Source organism: Rhinatrema bivittatum, chromosome 7 (assembly GCF_901001135.1).
Source record: "Rhinatrema bivittatum chromosome 7, aRhiBiv1.1, whole genome shotgun sequence".
NCBI lineage: Eukaryota > Metazoa > Chordata > Amphibia > Gymnophiona > Rhinatrematidae > Rhinatrema > Rhinatrema bivittatum.
In genome coordinates, this window is record NC_042621.1 from 13,374,310 (window position 1) to 13,399,820 (window position 25,511).

The 25,511-nt window shown below is 41.0% G+C and overlaps 2 protein-coding genes across 6 annotated transcripts in view; one reads left to right on the top strand and one right to left on the bottom strand.

Annotated features, from left to right (window-relative positions):
• MAF (MAF bZIP transcription factor) overlaps positions 1–18,589 on the top strand; it is a 438,038-nt gene extending 419,449 nt beyond the window's left edge. For 4 of the 5 annotated variants that reach the window (XR_003857665.1, XM_029608164.1, XM_029608162.1 and 1 more), the window contains one exon: positions 12,890–18,589. Coding sequence is in view for 1 of the 5 variants with exons in the window: in XM_029608161.1 (XP_029464021.1) it covers positions 12,890–12,950 (61 nt within the window). In the remaining 4 variants the exon portion in view is untranslated. Of the gene's footprint in view, positions 1–336; positions 567–12,889 lie in introns of those variants that run through there. The other variant, XR_003857666.1, reaches the window with a different exon arrangement.
• The window catches only part of WWOX (WW domain containing oxidoreductase), a 1,431,301-nt gene continuing 1,417,802 nt past the window's right edge, over positions 12,013–25,511 (bottom strand). Inside the window, exon 9 of the mRNA XM_029608165.1 lies at positions 12,013–14,259. Within this exon, the coding sequence (XP_029464025.1) occupies positions 14,071–14,259 (189 nt within the window). The 3' untranslated portion in view covers positions 12,013–14,070. The remainder of the gene's footprint in view (positions 14,260–25,511) is intronic.

Sequence of the window (25,511 nt, forward strand, 5' to 3'; positions counted from 1 at the left end):
TTTTTAATCAAGATCCTTGCACAGACAAAAAAAAAATGTTGTGGATTGCCCGTGTTCTATGCAAACACTTCTCATGTTGACAGCTACCTCTGGATGACTCCATCAGTGTACACTTTATCTCCAGCTGTCCAAGTAATTTTCCCAGGATCTCTCCCCTGCTTTTTTTTTTTTCTCACTCCCCTCCACACAGATGGATTAGAGCAACAAACGGCTTACATGCTGCACATCATTAGCTATCCTCCCTCACTACCCAGCAAATAACAACCGGGCTCTATCATCAGGACATTCATAACACCTTGACACTTTTACAGCTCTGCCAGAGCAATCTTCTCTTTTTTAAAGCATGGAGCTAATTCATGGAACACCAGTTGGAAGGCACGCTATTAAAGAGCCAGCTCTTTCTCTATCCCAGTGCTGCAAGGAAACTTAAAAATGCATCAGCTGGAAAAAACCAAAAGAATTTAATCATTTTTATCGTCATTAAAAAAAGATCACCTTGCCACACTTTCAGCAAGATGGTTTCTTTTGCTTTGTTGAAGCATGCCTCTAGTGAAAGATTTCTACAGGTAGGACATTCATTCACCCTCTGCCGTCTTCCTTAAAAAGCTGCGATTGCTGAAGCTGGAGTAATACAGCTTTACTCTGTGCTCTTCCGGGGCTTTGTATTGGGGTGAAAAGTAGCTCCTCCTCCTCCTCCTCCCAAAAGAACAGGTGTATGCTATAATGCTGCAAAGCTAAAAGGCTTGGGTTTGGATGTAAATATAGTCGCCTTTCCAAATCCAAGTTCAAGGCAGGTTATAAATTCAGGGGGAGCTGGCAGTAGTCGGTTTGGGTTTGACCAAGAGGTAATGGCCACAAAATCTTAAAAGAAAAAGCAGTGTTTGGTTTACAGACTTTTTCTTGCAAAAGATCATGTCCCACATTGCCTTTAAAGAGAACATGCACCAGAAATCCAGGAGTCTCTTCTTTCCTTGTTTCTATACGCTGATCGAATATTTATTTGATTGAATATTCTATGCTAGCGAATGCCCTGAAAACTAAGGCATATTTTTCTAACCGTTCCACATACACAGTATGAGCTCCTAAGTATGCATTGTAGGTGATTTCTCAAAGTATTTACTTACATTTTTCTTACCCTATTATTTCATTTTTATTTGTATTCTTAAAACTCCTTTTAGTCCGTATGTCTCCATATTTGTTGGATAAAAAGTGTGTGCTTTTCATGATGGTCACAACTCTTTTTCTTTCCTTGAGTATGTTCCAAGTTGTCCATGCCGTATTTACATTTTACAAGTATGTGTCATGCCTGCATTGGGTGTTTGATTGAAATTAGCACAGCAGACTCACAGTGGCAGGGGAGAAGTAATAGAGGGAGTTTTCAAAATCTTCAAACCATAATCTCTCCTCAGAAGTGAAATGATCTTAATGAAAAAGGGGACCATAATTAGTTTGTTTATATTAACTGATAACTAACCGTAGCATGCACATATTTTTTCAAGTACATCCTTAAGTTGCCTGTATAAAATATGCAGCCTGATATTTCAGCTGGGCAAATAAGTATTATTGAAATCAGTTTCTAAACTTCAGCAGCTACCAGGATAAAAAAAAAAAGGACCCTCAATATCTGGGGTTCTCAACCTTCGCTAGTTCAAGATGCATCATCAGCTGGTTCCCAGACACACAAAGGGGAAAAGCCCTTTAGTACATCAGGCCCTAAGTATAAAATCAGAAAACTCAGCACAGAATTAAATGAAGCTCAATCCAAGTTCAAATGTTCACAAAGCTTATGTTGTAAATGTGATTCTGAAAACAGTGGAAAACCAGAACTTGCCGCCCCTTGATATTTCTGTTTGGATGCCACTCTATTTCACATGATGCATCTGGAGGTCTTCAATGACCCTACGCTGGGCCCAGAAACAGTTTGGGAGCCACTCTCATGAGTGACAGAGCCAGGCAATCAAATACAAATACATCCTATTTAACAAAGGGCTGGTATATTTTGGGAGATCGTCAGTCTCCATATGAGAAAAATGTAAACGATCCTGTCATACTGGTATAGTATTGTTACTGAAAAGAACATTTTCAACTGTCAAAAGCACTTAAATATTGTTTTGCTTTGGAGAAGATTGGCATGGATGGTATAATAAGAGGATAGGAACTAAACTGGCTTAGGGAGAGGTCAATGCATTCTGAAGAGTGGATGAATTCGGAAATGCTACAAAGCGCAAAGGTTCTGATGGATGTTAGTGCCAGGAGCACTAAGTATGGGCACAGAATAGTAACTGACTCTTAACTGAGTAGTAACTGCCAACCTTTATGTTTGAGAAAAAGAGAGAGGGGCATGGATTCTCCTAAGGCTGCCTGCTGCCCGTTACCCTCCTGTCAACACCTTGGCTGCTTGGCTCTCCCTCCCCCGTCTGTGATAACATCCGGAGGGGCCCCAGGACTCCACAAAAGGAGAAGTTCTGTGGTGGTCGGCAGGCGTGAAGGATTCTCCCGAGGCTCCCCTGCTGCCGATTACCATCCCTGAACATCTTGGCTGCTCAGCTCTCAATCCAAGTGTGACATCATCCGGAGGGGCTCGAAGACTCCAGAAAAGGAGGCGCCCTGCAGGGTGCCAGTGCGCCGAAGCCGCAAATCTAAGGGCAAAGTTTGGATTTCATCCAGCTCTGGGAATTGACTTCTGGCTCTCTTGCCCCCTTCTTGTCAATAATATAGTCAAGTGAAGAAGCAGAGTTCAGAGAATTGCTGTTCCTGGTCCTTCCAGTTGACAACTATTCCCCAGATGTTTTCTGGAGTTTCGAGGCGAGGGAATTCAGGTGCAGCGGTTGCTCAGTCTGAGGCAGAAGTCAGTCTCCGCCAGCACCGAGTCTGCGGATGGACATGAACGCTTTTTAATCCAGGAGCCCAGTTCCGAGATTCAGACACTGAACTCAGGTACAGGAGAGCCCTCGGGTGGGCAGGAAATACCCTCGTTTGACTCTGTTCTGCAGAGACCTGCAAACATTGGTGTTGAAGATGTGAGGCAGGCCATAGTAATTTTGGAGAGAATTGTGAGGAGAAAGCTGGATGAGTTTTCTTTATCTATTGATTCCATCAAGGAATAGGCTATTGCTCAACAATCTTCTATATTAAGCCAGCAAGAGAGGCTTAAAATTATTGAGAATGATTATTCATTGAATCTGCTTCTTTTTTGGATGTCACTAATTTTAAAAAGCATTTAGGATCTCGGGAAAATAAATCCAGAGTTCTTAATTTGCACTTTTTAAACTTTCTTCCTTCCTCTCTGATTGGTCCTAGACAGTTATTAACTCAATACCTGAAAGATATTCTTGGTATTTCTGATAAGCATATGCTGTCTATTTCTAAGCTATATTATGTGTCCAATATATTAACATGCACGATAATCTACCTGTCACTTCTGTCATCCAGTCTGATTCTCTTAACAAATTTTCTAGAACAGTCTAATGATGTTATAAATGATCATGCCACTCTTTTGGTTACTTGTTCTTTGAAAATGGAAAAAACGTAATTGAGGTTATTCTTTTATAATAGAGAAGCTCTCTTTATGGGCTATAACATTCATATTTTTCCTGATGTGGCTAGACAAATGCAAAGTAGAGGTAAACAGAGTCACACTAAAGGGGGGGGGGGCAGCGGGGGGTGCCATTGCCACCAGCAGGAAGGTCCTGCAGCAGCGCGGAACAGTGATGTGGCGGGGGAAATCCCATTAGCGAAAGCAAGGACTTGCAGCAGTGGCAGAGGCCAGCGCTGCCACCTGCATTTCCTGGAGCCGGGGGGGGGCAAATAACGGGCCTAGCGTTGCCGCCGGTGCTCCCTGAGCCAGCGGCCGAAGAGGCCCAGTATTGCCGCTGGCGTTCCTGGAGCCAGTGGCCGAAGAAGAGGCCCTGCGGTGCCGCCGCCGCCAGTTGAAGAAGGGAGAGACTGGCCCTGTGAGCAGGCCCGGCGCCACCAGGTGTTCAGATCGTGCAATTGCACAGGGCAGCACACCCGGTGGAGCAGCATCAGGAGCAGGGAGAGGCCTGCGAGGTCGCCGGTGGGCCCCATCTCACCAGCAGCCCAGAACAGGAGTCGGTCCCTGAGGCCGCTGGTAGACCCCATCTCACCAGCGGCCGGGGAAAAAGAATTGGCCTGTGAGGCCACCAGTGGACCCCATCTCACTAGCGGCTGAAGAAAGAAGACGGAGCTCATTCTCCTACTACTTCACGGTGCCGGCGTTCACTGTCTAAAACACGCGCAGCTAGCACGCTTTCTATGCTGATCTCATGATGCATGAGATCAGCATAGAGGAAGTGCTAGGCTCGCGTGGTTTGATTAGCGCAAGGGCCGGCACTAGAGGAGGAGCAGCAGAATGGCTCCCAGTGGTGTGTGCATGTGTGTGAATAAATAAATGAGAGTCTTATTGGGGTGTGGGGATGTGGTGTGTGTGAATGAGAGCCTGACCTGGGGGTTTGGTGTTTGTGAATCAGAGCCTGACTCGGGGGGGGGGGGGGGGGGAGGGTAATGTGAATGGGAGTCTGAGTGGAGGCGGGGGGGGGGGGTATTACTTTGATTACTGGCAGCTGACGGCCCGAGTGCAGGAGATCGCTCCCGGACCCCCGCTGGACCACCAGGTACTTTTGGCAAGTCTTGGAGGACCCTCCTGACCCCCACAAGACTTGCCAAAAGTTCACCGGGGGTCCGGGAGCGACCTCCTGCACGCCGGCCATCGGCTGCCAGTATTCAAAATGGCGCTGATAGCCTTTGCCCTCACTATGTCACAGGGGCCGACGGTTAGACCCTGTCATAGTGAGGGCAAAGGCTATCGGCGCCATTTTGAATACTGGCAGCCGACGGCCGGAGTGCAGGTCACTCCCGGACCACCGCTGGACTTTTGGCAAGTCTTGTGGGGGTCAGGAGGGTCCCCCAAGACTTGCCAAAAGTCCCTGGTGGTCCAGCGAGGGTCTGGGAGCGATCTCCTGCACTCGGGCCATTGGCTGCCAGTAATCAAAATGGCGCCAATAGCCTTTGCCCTTACTTTGTCACAGGGGCTACCGGTGCCATTGGTCAGCCCCTGTCACATGGTAGGAGCACAAGATGGCACTGATGGCCATATGACAGGGGCTGACCAATGGCACCGGTAGCCCCTGTGACATAGTAGGTCAAAGGCTATCAGCGCCATTTTGAATACGGCAGCTGAGGGTGTGAGTGCAGGGGATGGCTCCCATACACCCTGCTGGACGACCAGGGAGTTTTGATAAGTCTTGGGGGGGGGGTCAGGAGGGTGGGGGGGGGGGGTTGTTTAAATTGGCTCCTTTAGGCAGCCGAATAATTCGGTGAAGATTAATTGTATTCATGGGGAATCGCGATATATTTCGCTTCCCCATGAATACAACGAATATGGCCCTATACTTTGCAGATTCCCAATTCGTAGGGAACGAATGCACAGCCCTAATGTGTATGTTTGAGCAAGATTTATGCTGTAATTCCTTTTAGATTTTGCTCTAAATAATGCTTTGCTCCTCTTCTGACTATAATTTGGAGTAGTATTGTTTTGTTTTTTTGGTTTATTTACTGGCTTTTACTTTTTTGTATTTGACTACTTACCCCCATTTTCAAGCTGAACTTTTCGCTTGTATTATTTTAAATGATAAAGTTTAAAAAAAAAAAAGAAATTAAAAAAAGAAGTCCAGTAATATATGGATATGATAGAGGAAGGAAGAACCATATTTTATACTGGCAGAAAGATATTTAGCAAAATAGCACATTAAAGACCTTAGGATGTAAAAGGTTTTGAAAATTGCTACTTTTCCACTCATAACTCTTTTGAGAATTCACTTCATAGGGCTGAACAGTTTTATGTGCATAAATGGGCTTTTGAAAATTGCTATGATATATGCTATTTTTAAGCATGTAACTCATTTGAAAATTCACTCTTTAGGTTTTTCATAATTTAGCATGGAAGTAGCTTGACTGGACCAATTTTTAAAAATTTGCAGTTTGCTTTTCAGTGTTGTGCGGTTTCATCACCACCTTCCAGCAATGGATAAAACAGAATAGAGCCATACTCATGAAGATCATTTTATACACACAGACCCAAAAAATGTATCACAATCGGGTCAATTTTCAAAATATGCTTAGAGGTTGATATTCAAAAAATCTGTCTGGATAACTTTTGGAGTTACCCACATAAAAACCGAGATTTCAGTATTTCCCCAGTCTCCAGCTAATCGTGTTCAGATAATTCATTACCTACACTGAATTTAGCTAGGAAAAGAGAGTTGGCACTGGGGGCATTCTGGAGGTGAGAATAAACTTCAGCTGGTGAGCACTGATATCAGGCTAAAGCTAGCCGAATAAGTCTGGCTGGAAAAATAGCTCCGAAAGTTACCCAATGGAAATATCCAGGCAAAGTTATTATCTGGATAACTCTACTGCTCACAAGCCCAATGAATATTAATCTCTCAGTGCCTAGGGCTCTAAATTTAGGGGATGTTCAGCCAAAGTGAGGTGTGTACATTTTCTGTTGAAAATTCACCTAAATGTAAGAACATTAAACTTAGGGGTCTATATATAGACCTTCAATTAATTTCCCTAGAATTAGGACCCGTAAGTTAGGCATCTAGTGCTGAAAATCAGTGTTAAATGGTTAATTTTTAAATTGCCAGTTTAACATTCAAGGTATTGCACAGGTTAGGTCCCTCATATCTGTCAGTCCAGTTATCATATTTCACTCACAGTCATAGTCACAGGCAGCTCTATTAACTGTGCTTACTATACATTCAATTCAACTTTCCTCAACTTTTCCTTTGGGATTCCATCAGTCTTGGTTAGCCTCTCTGTGGAGGTCAGGTTATGCTCAAACTATCTAAAACTGGTGAAGTCTCGTCTATTTCAATCCACTTTTCCATGAACTCTTGTAATTTGGGGGGCTCTTGTCCTGTGGTTTGTTTTATTTTCTATGGGGTGAATTTTCAAAACTCACACACACATGCTATTTTATAAACATCAAAAGTACAGGCGTATTTTCAGTCTGGCATGAACATTTGTGTGCAAACAATAGGGCCGTCTGGGGTTTTCCAGGGTGGGACCAAGTGGCACATGCGCAATTTGCTATTTTATGAAACTTGCGTGCATACATTTGTCTTATTCATTTGCATAATTTTACAGCTGCTAATTATTTTGCACAATTAGTATCAGACTGGTTGGGAGAGAGGTCTGGGGGAACTGGAGAAGGCCTGGGTGAACTGGTAGAGGTTTCAGCAAACTGGTGATTTCAATTATGCATGCATGTTTGAAAATATAACAACTTCTGAGATAGTCAATTTTTTTCACACGTAAAACATTTGCGCAGATGTTTTTAAAATAAATAGGAAATATAGTCGCTTTCAATGCATTGTAGATTTTCACATGTAAGGAAACATACACACATTTTATAATCTGCTTATATATGATACGCACAGATTACAAAATACTGTCGTAGACCTTTACGCGACCATATATGCGTATACATGGGGCCATGTGTATGAAAGTTACCCTCCATGAGTTTAGATTTTGCTGGTATTGCTTTGTGATTTTGAGGATGCTTGTTCATATTTCTTGTTTGTTGATTTTACACCTTCTATGGTCATATTATTTGCTGTAACCTGTCAAGAGGACCAGATAATGGTGTTTGTGGGGGGGATACAAATGTAACTAAATAAATATATACAAATAGATAGATATTAATTAACTTATTTTCCTTGCTTTGAGTCTGCCCCCATACCTGTCCATTTTTTTAAGCACCTAAATGTAGGTGCCTAGTGAAAATAAGAGCCTAAATTTAGTCACTATAGTCGCTTTTCAAAGGCACTAATTTAGGTGCTTAACTCCCAAGGTTAGGTACCTAAACCCTTTGAAAAGTGACAACATCATGTATATACATTATAAACAGTCACTCAAAACAGAATTTGGAGAAATCTAGACTAGCAGTGGTGGCCCGGCTCAGGTTGATGTCCATTTTAGATCTCTTACTCTACATTTTTTTTGAACCAATTCATTACCACCAAACACAAAATCATCATAAATATTCAATGTTTGCAAAAGTCCATGTCTCTTATTAAACAATATCTTAATACCTGATAATTGTTTCATTAAGAGGTTTGCCTCCTACCACATCAGGGTCACCATGAGATATTTCACCAGCTTTACAAATTTGGTTCTGCTGGAGAAATGTCTCACCCCAATTCCTCAATTATATAAAATGAAAAACGTGGAGTGCACTGTTTTGAACGGAGATGTGTGAGAATGGAAAGCAGACATCAGCATTAGATTTAGTGATAGTTTGGTGCTGTTTCTCTTAAAGAATTATGCAAGCTCTTTTCTACAAATATAAAGAGCTGGGACATTTTCATATTCTTTTATTCAATGCCATTGGAAAGCTTAACAAATGTGCCATTTTATTAGACAGATGCATATACTTAACTAACTTTAATGAACATTGGAATCAATCTAGTGGAGCGTGACACTTTCAGACATTGATTAGGTAAATCATCTGGAAAAAATGTAAACTGATCAAATATATACATCCACCTGAATTGTGTGGCATTCCAGTTTATGAGCGCAAGGCCATGGATTACTGCTGCAGCAGATTGGACCAGGCTGATTTGCAAAAGAGCATTTTTTTTTTTTTAAATACTGCCCATATTAGCATAATTTCCTACATGTTGCGTGATGAAATAAAACAGTTTCTCTTAGTAGCACGTACGTAGGGCAATTTTTAATATAAAAAGCAACCCAATGAACATTGCTATACACAGCTCTCTCACCAGGTACCTTTAGCAGCAGAATTCACAGGTTCATAGGAATTTGAAAGGGCCATGATTTGAACGCTTCTGTAATGGTCTCTGGAACTGAACTGTGACCACCATCTCATTTCACGTCCCTACCAACCTGAACTGGTGGCCTAGAGGTGAATGATAATATTTTGTATTTAACATTAGCATTTCTGTTTTGTTATTGACAAGCCAAGGGCAGTCTCACAAGAAAATGGAGATTCCCCAAGGCTGACCTCCAGAAACTCACTGCTGTACACTGAATTACCAGTGGGCTATATACTCACTGCTACCTGGAATAGACCTCTCAAAGCCACCTACTTGTAATCAAGAGCTTTATTCCGTGTTCAATGTTCAGTCCTCCACTTCACTTTTAAGACAGCAGGATCACCCCAGCATAGTACTTTACAAAGAAGGGCTCTGCTACCCAGCTCCCTAGGGACTTAGCATTAAATTCCCCACAGTACCTTTTGGCAGATTTAGTCCTAAAGCAGGTCCAGGTCAAGCACTTTCTTCTGGGCTCTCACTTGCCTGCCTCCCCATTCTTCTTCTCTCTGCCTGCAGGCAAAGCTTAAAGCTCACGCTGATTGTCCTGCAGACTTAGTTGTGCCAGTCCAGTCGGCCCCACCTGTTTGCTTGGTTGCTAGCTGGTCCTCTGCACAAGGTTGCCAGCAGTCTTATGCTTACTGGTGTGTCTGGTTTTAGGGTCCCCTGGTCAGCTCTTAAGCTGACGTTCTCCTTTTAGGCTAGTGATCCCTCTGAATATGTCGTCAGTGCTCCCTCTAACTGCTTTCCCACGTGTGAAGCTCCTGCTACATCATAGTTACTGATTTCATGCATCTGTCCACTAGAGATGTGAATCGGAACTGAAATCCGAACCGATTCTGGTTCCGATTCACATCTCTACTGTCCACAGGTTGCCCATGGATTCTCGCTGAAATTTTGTGTTTTTAAAAAAGGGAGATCATAAATCCTCAAGATTCGCAATAATGCAATTTTATCATCATTGCCATCAGAATCAAGTCTCCGGTCTCAACCACAGTATTCCTCTCCATAGAATTTGGTGGCACCAACCTACCAACTATTAGGCACCCCCCATTAAAACAATGTATAGTTCGCAAAAAAAAAAAATATATATAAACCTCATGCCCTAGGGACCTGGTATGTTAAGAGGTATAAAACCCAATGGCTTGAAGAAATCCATAAGTACAGTGGAGTTTGGTAAAAACACATGGACAGCCTCAGCCTAACTGCTGGAGATCATGGCCAGGCTGCTCACAGGCAGGGTCGGTGCAAGGGATTGGGCGCCCTAGGCACTTCAGCCTTGTGCTGCCCCCCCCCCCCCGTCATGCTGCCCCCAGCCCCGCCCCCCCCCGATCGCAGCCCTGACTCCTCCCCCCCCCCCCAAAGAAAATACCTGGTAGTCCAGTTGGGGGCCTGGGAGTGATCTGTTGCTCCTGGCGCCTCAGCTGCCACTAACCAAAATGGTGCCGGTGGCCTTTAGCCCCCACCATGTGACAGGGGCTACCAGTGCCATTGGTTGGCTCCTGTCACATGGTAGTGGCTAAAGGCCACCGGCGCCATTTTGCTTAGTAGCAGCCGAGGCCCCGGGAGCGGCAGATCGCTCCCGGGCCCTCTGCTGGACCACAACGGGGGCGTCGGGAGGATGGCGCGGCGAGGCGGGGGGCTGGCAGAATTTTGAAAGGGCACTTTTTGCCCTTTCAAAATTCTGCCACCTGCCGCGCCGCCCCCTAGATCTCAGCGCCCTAGGCACAGGCCTAGCTCGCCTAGTGGTTCCTCCGGCCCTGCTCACAGGGCAATCTTTCTCTGGACTAGCTAGAGAACTGCTTGTTTTGGCCTTCTCATAAATAATAATAAAAATACATAAAAACATTGTCGTCAATATTGAAAAGGGATTGTGTGGATAAATTTGGTTAGCCAGACAAAATCCAAGATTTTATTTTCTCCAGTTTATATAGGGGTAGATTTTCAAAAACGGCGCGTTCGTGTACTTTTGTTGGCGCTCCAGGCGCCAACAAAAGTACGTGGGATTTTAGTAGATACGCGCGTAGTCGCGCGTATCCACTAAAATCCTGGATCGGCACGCGCAAGGCTGCCTATTCCGTGTAGCCGGCGTGCGCCGAGCCGCGCAGCCTGCCGCCGCTCCGAAATCGGAGCGGCCTCAGAGGGAATTCGCTCTCCCCTCACCTTCCTCTACCTAACCCACCCCCCCGGCCCTGTCTAAACCCCCCCCCCCTACCTTTGTTGGGGGATTTACGCCTCCCAGAGGGAGAAGTAAATTCCCGCGCGCCAGCGGGTTAGACGCAACCCGGGGGCGGTTCCGGAGGGCGCGGCCACACCCCCGGACCGCCCCGGGCCGAAACCACGCCCCCGGGCCCGCCCCCCGAAACGCCTCGTCCCGCCCCGAAAACGGCACGCCGCTCGTCCCCGCCTCCCGACACGCCCCCCCTCGGAAAACCCCGGGACTTACACGAGTCCCGGGGCTCTGCGCACGCCGGTAGGCCTATTGAACATAGGCGCACCGGCATGCAGGGCCCTGCTCGCGTAAATCCGGGCGGATTTACGCGAGCAGGGCTCTTAAAACCCACCCCATACTGCCTAATTTACAGAGACTCTGGGAAGGTTTACAGAAACATGCAAGAAAAATACATTTAAATTCCGCATCCTGCCAACTGGCAAAACTGTAACCAGGTAAACTTTTTCTACAGGTAAAATCCAGCTGGATAAAAAAAAAGGCAGGGTGCAGTGACCTAAATTTATCGGGATAGTGCCACACTATTCAGTCCTATGCAGGTAAATTTAGGAGAGTAAAACTGTCCTAAAGCTACCCAGGTTACTTTACGTGGGTGTATTCAGCAGCAGACGTACCTGGGTCCATTTTCACTCCTCACACTGTCCCAGATGGACTAGTCTGTTGCTGATGACACATTTTCCTTATGTATTTATGCACGTTTCCAGTCTTCAAGAGCCACAGATTGTTATTATAAGGATAGAGAAGTGGGAAAAACCTAGTGCTAATTTAAATAAAGAGTAGTACTATCTCTCTGTATTTATAGCTAGCTAGCTACATGTGGACTTCTTTAAAAGAAAGTGACAACCATAAGTGAAAAGTCCTTAGCAGCACCTTCATGGTTTGGCAATGGATTATGAAAATGTAAGGGACACTACATCATTAGAGTCGAGTGTTGAAGATTCATTTATTATTTGTATTTGAATAATTTGTATACTTCTTTAGCGACAGTTGTCCAAGGCGGTGTACAACAGAGCAGTAAAAATGACAAATACAATCTATCATATTAAAAAAAAACCCCAAGAAATCAATCTGTACTTTAAAGAAAGGGCCTAGTGCATGTCTGTTTATGCAATCCTATGGGCAAACTTTTTCTACAGGTAAAATCCAGCTGGATAAAAAAAAAGGCAGGGTGCAGTGACCTAAATTTATCGGGATAGTGCCACACTATTCAGTCCTATGCAGGTAAATTTAGGAGAGTAAAACTGTCCTAAAGCTACCCAGGTTACTTTACGTGGGTGTATTCAGCAGCAGACGTACCTGGGTCCATTTTCACTCCTCACACAAGAAAGGGCCTAGTGCATGTCTGTTTATGCAATCCTATGGGCAAACTTGGTCCTTCTAGGAATAGCTTAACATATACTATGATAATGGGAGGTGGACACAATTCAAAAGGTGAAAAAGAAACCAGAAAATAAAACATTCTCTTGCATTTTTTCTTGCCCATATTCTCCCAACCAGGCACTATTTTGGCTTAGCATCTTGTTCTTAATTGGGCTGATAAAATACCAATTCTTCTGTCCCCCCAACTCTCGTCTGGAAAGATGAATTTGCTCTAATGGCACTTAACATGTGAGAGGTAACTGGAGCACTGGGGTTAAAAGTGATGTGCGTGCAAGCATGATAATTCAGTACAGTATTAGATTTTCATGCACGCACTCCAATTAGGAAAAATCACAGAAGACAGCAAGCTATTACTGAATATAAATAACAAGCAAAGTATCTGAGCTTTGACTAACGGCCTCTGTTTCTCTTTCTTTAACAGAAAAACACAATGCTGGAACGACAACTTCTGGCCTGGAAATTGCCATAAAGCACAACAGTAAAATAAAAACCCAAAAAGAGGAGAGGAGGAGCATTAACACAGCATCCGCAAGAATCTCTTTTATTTTTCTCTGGTTTTCTTTTCTAAGATGGAACAAAACATGTAAAGAGACTAGACATTTTTTTCTCTACAGGCAATGTTATCTGAGCATGTTCTTTTAATAAATCTTGAGAAAATAAAAAAAAAAAAAAAGACAAGACATTTTGAATATAATAAAAAAAATGAAGTTGCAACAGGAGAATGGAACTCCTCCCAACTCCTTTCCCCTCCACTCGCCAACAATGTGAACCCAGTGGGAGAATGACTGTGACTAAAGGAAATGGTGGAAAAAAATCTTTAACCCCCGAATGCATCCTGTGTCTTCCTAAGGAGTCAATATCTTCCTGCTTACATCTATATTATGTTGTAAGGAACTGTTTTGCAACGCACCTTTTATTACAAGCTTAAAAAAAAAAAAAAAAGCAATTTTGCAATATTTAATCAGCAGTGGAGTGACTGACTTTCTACTGTGTGTTAACATTTCAGTCAGCACTTGCTTTTTTAATTTGGTTTTTTTCTTTCACAAACAGTGCAATTATGTTTTCAGTTCTAGGTCAAAGAGGACCAGCTTTCTTTGCCATGCCCAATAAAACTAGATAGGGGAAACCAAATGCCTCCCTCCTGCAGCCCTCTTCCCTCTCACCCCAGCCTCCTATCATCTCCCAGTGAACATAGCTAGCAGCAAGCAATCACCAAAAACAAGGTCACGTTCTTTAAAGTAACTGTGTTTGTACATGTCAGTGACAAAAACTCTGCATTATGCTTCGTGTAACTTCAAAGGTGCCAAGCCGTTCATCCAAGGATATGCTCTGAGCAGGCTTCAATCAAAATGGAGAAAAACCAAGCTTCTCCAAGATCAAGAAAGAGATATTGCCCATTCAACTTATGGTGTTCCCCATGTCCCAGAAGTATTTCACATTTTTCACTGTGTTGTGGCTGCTGTTATTTTATTTAACATTAGCTAATCTGTATGGCAGGTCTATGGAAACCCTCTAGATAATACGATTGGAAAGCGTCCAAAGTTGGCAGTTTGGAGCGAGCACACGCTCTGACTGCTTTGATCCTTGCGGGCGCTCCCCCCGTTAGTTTGCAAGCCTGCCAGCTCTTTCTTGGACCAGTCGCTCGCTCAGCTCCCACAAAGCCGCCGCCGTCACTTCATTCTGGGCCTCTTGCGAAGGCAAGCAGCGACAGCAGTTATTAAAGTACATTCCTCCCAAGCTCTCCAGCTCTGGAGTGGTGGCACAATAGATGGTGGTGGCAGCTCCTTGTTGCTAGAGAGGGGTAAAAAAAAAAAAAAAAAAAAGGAAGAATGACAATTTTGAAAGCACATCAAATGAGGAAGTCAAATCTAAAAAACACCGGCTTTAATAATATTTGAAATGCAGATTGTGTGCTACGTATTAGCTATTATTTCTAAATTATAATTAGAGCCCTATCTAAATTGTGGGATGAACTTCCAATAGTCATGGCTAAGTAGTGGGCAAGAGAGATAAAATGGCAGGAAACAGCTGAGCGCTAGGTCCCACCAACATGGAACAGCGGACCAGTAAGGCCCTATTAAATTGCAGTTTTGCAGAAACTGTGAATCCCACAATATTAGTCCTCTATCACAATTTAAGTAGGGCCTTAAATATAATTATACATTTTCTGCAAACAAAACAGAATTTACATGGTTAATGTATGTTACGGCAATACAGACTGCGAGAAGCTATAACCCGTACTACCAAGAACACGTTACAATGAAGTACACTTCCTGTCGGACATGTTAGTATCGCTGTCGGTTCTTTGACCCCAGACTGAAAGCTGATGGATCAGGTTTCACAAACACCGGTTCTGCAGGGACTACAAACCAGTCTATTTTCTAGGATATCCAGCATGAATATTCTTGAAATCTATTTGCATGCCATGGCTCTGGTCAATTAACGTGCTTTGCCAAGCATGAAAATCAAACCTGGGTGCAGACACTGCAGACTAGAGCTGGGCCTGGCTCTAAACATGTAAACTGCTCACTCCAACAGTCAGGCCCTACCTACACAGACAATATTTGCCAAAACGGGTTTAGTGAATCCCTGTTGCTTTGCTTGAAACCCAAACCATTTCTAAGTAAGGGAGAGCAGAAAAGATTTTGACCTTTGGGAGAACTAACTGAGGTTAAGATGTGGGTGTCCGTAAATAGGGCCAATTTAGTAGAAATTGGCAACCCCTAAAACAGTTCTTGAGCAAATGATCTGGTCAAAAACTGATGAAGGTATGTTTAAACCTGTCTGCATTTCTGCAAACAAATACAAGAATTCCTTCAAATGACTTTAAAATGTTGTCCACTGGAGAATGCTTCCCTCTTAGTAAATCCATTTGAAACAGAAATGGGAAGATTTCCAAACGCTAGGGAGAATTGAATGAATTTTGTATTGTAACTTAAGAAAAGATAGTGGTTTAAACATGCCTGGAAGCATTACATTAATCAACTGGGGGGGAAAAATGGCTTTACCTCTCCTGCCTCCAGTATTTTATCTTCTCATCTCTCTACTGGTCATTATCCTGACACTTCTCTCTGGCCTGCTTTTCAGAATAACCAAGAACATTCAGACGAAGCCAGTTCTTAGCTCACATGCATGCAGAAAGTTATGAATATTCATTGCGGATAACCTAAAAACCTGACATGGTTGAAGATTTAGAGGACCGCATTTGGGAAATTCTGGCCTACTGTCAAAATATGCAAATCCACTCTTGCACATAGGTTTCAAATGTGTAATTAAACTGCATAAATGTTTTGTTTAGAAAGAAGTAATTCTGTTTATCTAGCCTAATAGTTGAATGTTAACACTGTCAGGGAAGTAAGAAGCCATGCTCTGTTTTGGTGTCTTTATATATATATATATATATAAAAAAGGGAAAAGCATGTTGAACCAAAATACCAGTACACTGAAGCAAGTAAATCATCAAATATTTTGACCTGGAATTTGCTATTAGAGAAGCTCGTCATGTTATTGTTACTGGATATGCAAATAGCACTATATTTAGACATTAAAAAGCATCATGAGATGCTCAGCCAATCAAGTTTCTGGTTTGGTAGACTATTTCAGATTTGTATATAACAAAGATGCAGTGGGACAGTAATAGACTAGAAGAAGGGGTTTATAATTTTTTTTTAAATAATAAGCTCCTATACATAAATCAAACTGTACTGTTCACAATAATAAAATAGGCACATTTACTGATGCCTGCTAGCGCTTGAGAGAAAACACCATCTTTTTTTAAACCATTTTAGACAATAGAACCACTCAACCCCATTTGATAATCTCGAGCATTTTGAGTCATCGTAGGGATCCTCTAGGTTTGCCCATCCCTTTCATACATTCTCTGAAACTTCGTTTGGAGGCAGTAAAAGAAATCCATAAGGGAAAGCATTTAATTTGCCTCAAACACAGAAGCTTTTCCTAATATATCTGACGGCAATTAAGGTCAACGCAGCAATGGGGGAAGTGGCACGTCACTGAAACCCAATGTTACGTGAAGGCCGTGTAAAAATATGAGGGCAGAACACAAGCCCTCTCTCCCTTAGACCAGAGAACATTGTGTTTGCCAAAAATGCCCCATCCCCCTTATGAATAAAATCTCCTAGGTGGATTTTTTTTCGACAATAAGATATCGTGAAAGCTTAAAAACAAATTCATTTATTTTTGCTCATCAACTTTCCAGTTTGGATATTGTCAGCATATGACAGAACAAGATGTCAGGGAAATCTAATCAGTAAACAATTCCATGGTGGTGAACCAAGAGTAAGCGTCCAATAACCAGCAATTTAATCACTATTGAATGACTTCCAAAGCCGGGCATTTTGTGCCAGGCGTGTTCATAATGGGAAAAAACATTACAATACCATATAAAAGAATTGTTAACTTTGTTAAAACTAAGTCTTAAAGAATGTACTCCTTGTGGCAATTTTTTTTTTTTTTTTACATGTAAACAGTAGAGTAAAAGAAACTTCAAGGAACCTAAACACATTTTAAAATTATCAGAAGCTGGGGTCAACCATCTTTAATGTGTAACAAAGGCAGTGAGTTAGAATGATGAATACACAGGATAAAGAATTTTTCAGAAGCCCAACTGAATGTTTAATTATGCTTAAATGCCACTTCCGATCCAGTCAAACATTTGCAAGCTGCCAGGCTAACCTTATGCCATCAATCTTTGTATATATGCAAAATTACCTAGGAATCTTTGGATTCTAAAGGGTGTCTTGGTAATAAGGATTCATCAGTCTCTTTCGCAAATCATTTGTCGGACATGTGGTGCAATCTTAAAACTGCAGCAGCGTGGGATTTAAAGCAATTGCTGTTTATTTAGTGGTGAGGCTAAAGTCTTGCTACCTTCCAAAAATCTTTTGTTGGTACAGATGCACTAAGCAGTTTCGGGGGATTGAACTGATATTTGGAGGCCTAACATTTTAACGGATGGCACTGAATTTCAATTAATAATGTATATCTCTGGGCAGTGGGGAGTTATAAATAAGCTGTCAGTTGCAGACTAAAATATCAGAATGCTTTCACTGGTATCCACAGGATAGCCTGTGTTATGGGTCTAGAGATTCCTTATTATACTGTTGGATGCCTTCTCAATGACTCAACTTTGGGGGAACATGTAAATACAGGTTATCATTTAGGATGAAAGGACATGACCCTGACAAGGCTGGGTGAGGTTAAGCCGAGTGATGAAAACTCCACAATTTAACTACAGAGAATCTAATGATATTTACAGTGGAGACATATAGAATTCTCCAAATATTTTAATTTTACATTTTTAAACTAAAATCGAAAAAGCCTCCTGATAAAGCAATACCACCAAAATGTTTTCAATGGCTTCCCTATAATCCATTGCTCAGACTAGTTTATATGCCAAGCTATAGAGAATGCAATGGTTATAAAATAAGTCATTAGATTGCTTTAGTAAAATTCAATATTTTATTATTAAAGTTGTGTCAAGGTTAAAATAATTAATTGCAAAGTAATGGAAAACATTTTTGGTGACAGATTCCTTTAAGCAATTGCTGGTCCAGCAGTTATGGAAAGGGCAAGGTACCATAGGAGGACGACCAAGGCCAAAGGTGAAAAGGCAAGAGGCCAACAAACCTTGCAAGATTCTAAATTCCAAGCGATGCAAGCCATCGTGACCAACAGCTACCTTTACACTGAGCTGTTTTGACAAAATTAAAAGTGAAGGTCTGCCTGTAAACTTCCCATGCTTTTGTTGTTATTCATCTTGGGTCTGTTAGGAAAAGCAAACAGTTTCCAAGTGCAAACCCAGCAAAGGAATACGGCAGCACTGGGAGCACGATATATGGAGCAGAATAATTTATTATACAGCCGTGAAGGAGATGAGGTAATGTGAAGACATTTCACATGGTGGAATAAATGGTAACCTCCACACCCTCTCCATTTTTCCATGGCTTTCAGAGCGAGCATGCAGTGGAGTTTAAAATTGCCCTGCTGGAAGTACTTTAGGACTGCAGTATTTTTAGGGAAATTGTTACCTCAGAAATTGATTGATGTTAGTTCCATAAAAAAAAAAAAAAAAAAGGATTGTGAAGATCATTCTTTAAAATCAAACCAACCACATAAGATAGTTATGTCTATTTTCAGCTCAGCTCATGCTTGATATATGTTAACAAATTTAAGGGCTTATGTATTATTATGCACTATGCCTGGTGCACCTGTTCATGAGGTTTTAAAAGCACCCGATTTACTAAGGCCCGACCATAGGCCAAAAGTGGCATTTTTCAATGTATTATGCAAGTATATTAAAAATGAATGCACCTGCATTTGCAAAGCATGCAAATGGCATAATAATGATTTCCCTTCCCATTACCATGTTAATTACTAAGAACTCTGGACCAATAGCTGAATTAAATGTTTCCTTTTTACTGCATTATTTTTAGCTTCTTGTCTCAGCTGTAATTACCTCCTAACACACTGACCCAACATGGTAAGAATTAAAGATTGCCAATGGACCAACAAGAAAAATCAGCTCCCCAGAGCCCTGGATTCCTTCTTGAGGCATCATCACCCACTCAGACCTGCAAACGTCGCCCTCCTCCCAAAACATCACCCACTCTGCTTTCTTAGATCTACTTACCGCCTACCACCAGGCCAAGTTGGCAAATGGATTATGTCTTACCTCATACTGGTTTGGCCTCCAATATAGATTTGGTGTTGCAAAATTCAAACCATATGCAACCAGGCAGCATCATATCTTTGCTGGAGGCTGAAATGGTAACAAGTAGGATCTGTCCTGCCAGCTTGGCCTGCTGGTAAGGGAGCAGGGAGATGGCCACGGGTCAGTTTTGGTTAATGTGGGTATGCAAGGGGGTGGTATGTGGTTCATGTTTCCACGAGTTGAATGAGCACTTTAACTTTCAGCTGATTAACGCAGGGGAATTACATGGATATGCACAGTGCTTGAGTCCTGCATACTTTCATCTTAATACATTCATTAGGCACTAAACATGATGTACTGAGCACATTCAGAAAGCATGCTAAAATTGGCACTGCCAGTGCTAGCACACTTTTTGTACATAGCCCTGAAAGCTTATTACTGAGTTTATTTATTTATTTGTATTTATTAATTATCCATCTCAGGGTGTTAGCCAATATACCACAAAATGATCAAAAAACACAATAATGAAGTAAAAGAGAAAAAAAAATGTGATAGATACTGGTTATCGTTTAGGATGAAATGAGATGGCCCTGACAAGGCTGGTATTCAGTGGTGAATTATAGTGTGAAGGGATTGCCATTGCTAAATTGAAGGGAAAATGAAAGCTTTTGCCCTTCCAAATATGAGCTAATAAAAGATGACATAAGATAAAACTTCGCTTGACTTACTGTTTCACATGTACATGTTTTAAATAAATAAATAAAATCCCACACCCATGTGCCAGATTCTCCCTTCCCTCAAACCCACAAGAAAACCTTGACCATGACGGCTCAAGGATTCTGGTTAGAACATTTTCTGCAGGACAGAGAAAAAAAAAAACCCAACTGAAACTTGAATGATGTAAGTCTTGAAAGGGAAAAGTTAAGCAACAAGACCCAAAAGGTTGCGCAATAATGATGGATTATTGCATACCTCACTTATGTTGGCCTCTGGTCTTGTTCTTTTGCCACTCCAAAATGCAACAATCTGCATAAATAAAAAGACTGGCCTGCTATATTGATATTATAAAATGGAGTGAGCGTAGTAACTGATGAAAAGAGATTGGTGATTAGACTTCTCATGCATTTACTAGCTATTGTGGACAAGGCTGTGTGGCAGTGGGTAGCCAATCAATTTATACCATTTCTGTTTCACATTTTAAAGCCTTTTCATAATATCAAATACAAGAATATGCAGGAGTATAAATATCTGCTGGTAAAATACTGGATACTAAGACTCAAAGCTATAATATTTGTAATGGTTAATTACCTGCTTCATCAAGGTTTTCCCCAACCCCCATCCTATAATGATGTAGCTGGTTCTAGCTTTAAAAAACAACCACCCACCATTGATTCAATTCAAATGCTACTTTTCAGACAATGTTACACACTGAACATTCATGATAGACTATCCATAGTCCAGGAAATAATGTAGACATTAATATGTATATAAGCAAGTTATGTGTGAATATGCTCAAGCAGAATATGCACTCATTACCTAATTGCTATTAGCATTACAAGAATATGATTGAGTTATGCTACAATATATGTATTTTTAAGAATTGTTCAAAAATATCATTTATGCAATAATCAAAATATTTAACTAATGTTCATATAAATGTAAGTATCAGCCTTTTGGTTCAACTCTGTTTTTCTGAATACTGTACAAACTACAATTTAATCATGATTATTTACACTGTACTTGCTTACCTGCATTATAGCACAAGCATATTTACCACAAATGTTGCATTTTAACACAATGTACTATGCCATACGGGATTTAGCAATAGAGCAGTGTAGATGGGAACAGCAAGGCAGGTTAAGTGCGCCACTTGGTCCTTGGCTGCCATCATCTAATGTTACTGCGTTATTTCATGTGAAAATAATTCAGCTTATTCCCCAAAATGGAACCCAGTATAGGTGATCAGTTCTGTTGTGAAGTTAATATAAAAAAAATGTTTAGCCCATTTGTTATGACTATGGCAGACACTTTTAATGAAAAATTGAAGAGGCCAACCCTGGAACACCAAAAATGAATCCTCATGTATGCCACATGTATGTCTTGGACTTGTTCAGTTAAACGTTCCCTTTGGAACATACTGAGCTGAAAATAACCAGATGACAATTTCTATGTGGCACAGAGCAATGGTGATGTTATTTTTCCTTAGGTCATACTTAAGATCCATTTTAAACAGATGCTAACAGCATGCTGCCAACCAAAATGTGAAAAGTGCAGGTCACTTTTGGATGTGGAAGGGTCCCAAGGTGATTGACATTTTGCATTTTCTAATGACCGGCTTTTCTAAGGTGCAAAATCAAACCCGGATTTCAACTTTTAAACAGAAGGAAACCTGGATTCAATTTTTAACACTGTGTACAAATGCAACAGGACAAGGAGAATTTGTTGACAAAAAATGTTTCACTCCTAATCTTGGCTGACTTTGAAGGACTTTATTTTTGCTGTTTTTTGAATGCTTAACCTTAGCTGAAATATAAATAGTATTTTTATAACTCTTGCCAGACAAAATAAGCCATCTTTCCAGAGATAATGCTGCAAAAGAATTATATAAAGAAAGGAAGAATATCACCATAGTGAGCAGATACCAACAACTGACTTTTTCCCTTGTTTCTTGGTGAAACATTATAACATGGGTCACATTTTAGCTGCTGTACTGCAGACAAGCAGAGGGTCATAAAGGAAATGATTAGACTTTTTAGGATAAAACTAGAATATTAGCAAAAGGTATGTACGGTGACTGCTATAAAAACAGTTCTTTGGTAGATATTTATCAACAAAAAAAGGCAATGACCAAGGCATGAAAAAAAGAGACATTTGCAGTGGGCAGTTCCACCATACATACTCCGTTTACAATCTCTGATCTGGCCATAGAGATGTCAAACACCTATTCTCCCAAATACACATATGCCATTTATTTGCCTTCAGGCAGCTTTTAGATTTAAATATATTTGCTTATGTTTTAGGCTAGTACAAGCCTGGGCTCGAGTGCTATTGCAGACATGAAGCTTCCACCACTTCCTAGTGGGGTGATTTTGCATGTTTAAAAACTTATGTTTACAAAAAGACAGCGGATACGTATCAATTTAAAAATAAAAAAAAAATCCCCATTTATAAACACTGGCTAAAATATTCCCCTGCAAAATCCACTTTAAAGAGCCAGTGTAGGTGATCATAGTATCTCCCTCTTATCATGGTGGTTATCTCCATTTGCCACATAGTATGAGGAAAGGTCAGATACTTAAGTGTCCAGAAGCTTATTATCCAAAATATCGAATGATGTGATATCAAACAGACAATACTGTGTTTTCTTATGTTGCTCATGGTCCCCTGTCATGGACTGTGTTTCGCTGAGCTGTGTTGAGAGAGATCTTAATCTGTCAATGAATGAACAATAAAATGTATATAAGAATTCCAAACAGGACATGGAGAGCAAAAACAAGATAAAAAAACACAATCAGATACAAATGCATTAATTCAGCATTTACCAAATTTACGGAGGGATACACATGTACATTGTGAATGGCACATCAAGCGAAAGTTCCGGTAAAGTATGTTTAAATAAGTCAGAAACGTGCCAAATTAGATGATCATGAGAACCTCAATTGTCAATCAACAAGGGGAGGGCGGAGCCATATCAGAATGGTCATATACATCAATTATATGTAAACCATAATGAGACAGTTCAGGGCACAGTGACATAAAATAGAAAACTAAAGCAAAGTAGACATTATAGAACATGATGTTTCCCTCAAAAAAATACCGACCATTCAATGTTATTATTTAATCCATGGGGGGATACCATATTCAGGATATGAATCTATCTTTGCTCATGTTGCATTAGAAAACATGAGAAATCACCTCCATGGAATGAATAAGAACCATAGTTCAAGTGCAAAAAAATAAACCTGTGAGAGATGGTGCAGTTTCTCTTGCCAATGTTATACGAGAAGCGCGTTTTCATGAAGTTGTCGAAAACAGGAGCAATGTTCAAAAATTCTTGTCCTAATACAGCATGATGTCTGACCCACATAGATCAGATAACTCCTTTAGATGAACAATCAGTTGCAGACCGAAGAGGTAACTTTCTTCCAGACGAAGTATCAATAAAAGAAATGAATAATAAAAGAAATAAATCAACATTAAAGAAAAAACCCAAGCTCTGCAATGTCTGCAAAGTTTATGAACAGGCAGCAGAATTTTTGAACATTGCTCCTGTATTCAGTTTCTTCCTGAAAACGCGCCTCTCGAACAATATTGGCAGGAGAAATAGCACCATCTCTCACAACTTTTTAATGTACTTATATGTTCTTATTCAATCCATGGAGGTGATTTCTCACGTTTTCTAGTACAACATGAGCAAAGATGGATACATATCCTGAATATGGTATCCCCCCCCCTTGAATTAAATAACAACATTGAATGGTTGGTAATTTATTTTTATTTTTTTGAGGGGAGCATCATGTTCTATATTGTTTACTTTGAATGCTTTACTCTTTCTGTTTTATGTCACTATGCCCTGAACTGTTTCATTATGGTTTACATATAATTGTTGTATATTTTGACGGTTCTCATATGGCTCCGCCTTCCCCTTGTTGACTTGACAATTGAGGCTCTTGAGACCATCTAATTTGGCACTTTTTGACTTATTTAAACACACTTCACCGGAACTTCTGCTTGATGTGTCATTCACGATATAAATGTGTATTTCTCTGTAAATTTTGTAAGTGCTGAATTGATGCGTTTGTATCTGGTTGTGTTTTTGATCTTGTTTTTGCTGTGTCCTGTTTGGAATTCTTATATACATTTTATTGTTCATTCATTGACAGATTAAGGTCCCTTTTGATGTTCAGAGAAACATGGTCCATGTTGGGGGACCGTGAGCAACAAAATAAAACACAGCATTGTTTATTTGATGTCACATCGTTAAGCTGTACTTAAAGAGTTTGGATAATAAACTTTTGGACGCTTATGCATTTGACCTTTCCTCATACTATGTGGCTATGATTCGATGGTTTGGTTCTCCACTTTTCTTGATGGTTATCTCCATTTGTATGCATTTGCAGACTTGGGGAAGCACCACAATTACTATCCTTCAGTTCAATAGGACAATTATGGAACACATATTCGTCCTTCTGAAAACAAGCTTTTATTGCATGAATAAAATAGATTTTTTTGCAGCCAGCTCCTGCCAAAGTATGCAGTGTGCAAGAGACCTTTTTTTTTTTTTTAATTAAATGAATTGAATTCAACATAACACATTTCCCTAACTCATTATTTTCTTTCTTATTTCTTTATGAACATTTTAAAAACAAAATTTTACCCAGTAAATAAAAGATTTCAAGTTTTTGGTGATTTATCATCGCTTTCTATGAAGTTGGGCTGTGCAAATGCTTTGCAGAATATTTATGTGAAGCAGTATGGTGGCTGAAGAATTTTTAACTGACTTCATGGTCAGAGCATGCTCGGGTCGCTTTTTTCTACCCAGTTCCATAAGTCGACAATGTCAGGAGAGTGACTGCATATCCAGTAAGGAATGAGGCTCAAGCATAATGCAATGGAAGCTGCTAAAAGTATTATGCAAATCTGCGTGGGGAGCCAATCTTTAAAATCTACATTTGGGTTTCGCAAGCTATGCAGGGCCTGTGAGTCATGCTGCTCTACTCCCTTTTTTTGCCAAACTCAGCGAATATCTTTCTGCCAGTAACTTCCAGAGCGGCAGCCGCATTAGCCCGTAGCAGCAAAACGGCCGCAGAGTTCTGGTGCTTCGTGTAGGCTAACGGATTTATTGAGGCAGCAGCTTTTCAGGACAAGAGTCCATTTTGTCCGATGCAATCAGCTTTTCTAAGTCTTGAATTTAGGTGAATTAAGCCTTTAGGGTTCAAAATTTATGCTTGATTTATGTTGATCATTATACTGCATTTAACATATAAAAAAACACACAGGGTGTCACAATGGGGCCAAAACATGGCAAGAAATTAACTATTTACTCTGTCTTCCAGAAACTAATCAAGGGAATGTATTTTGCAATAATACAAACATAGCAAACAGGTTTCTAATGTCTAGGCTTAGATCTCTAAGTCCGGCATTTCTCTATAATGTATGTGTGACTTCCGTAGATGACCTGTTGTAAAGTGAGGCCTGTTGGTGCATCTTTCAGGCTCAGAGACACAGGCCTTGTTAATATTTCATTTAGTACATAGAGTCTCATTTATATTACTTCCATAATTAATGGTGATAGCTTAGGCACTGCCTTTACAAGGAGGGAGAGGGAGAGAGAGGGGAAAGGGGAGGGAGAGGGAGAGAGAAAAAGTGC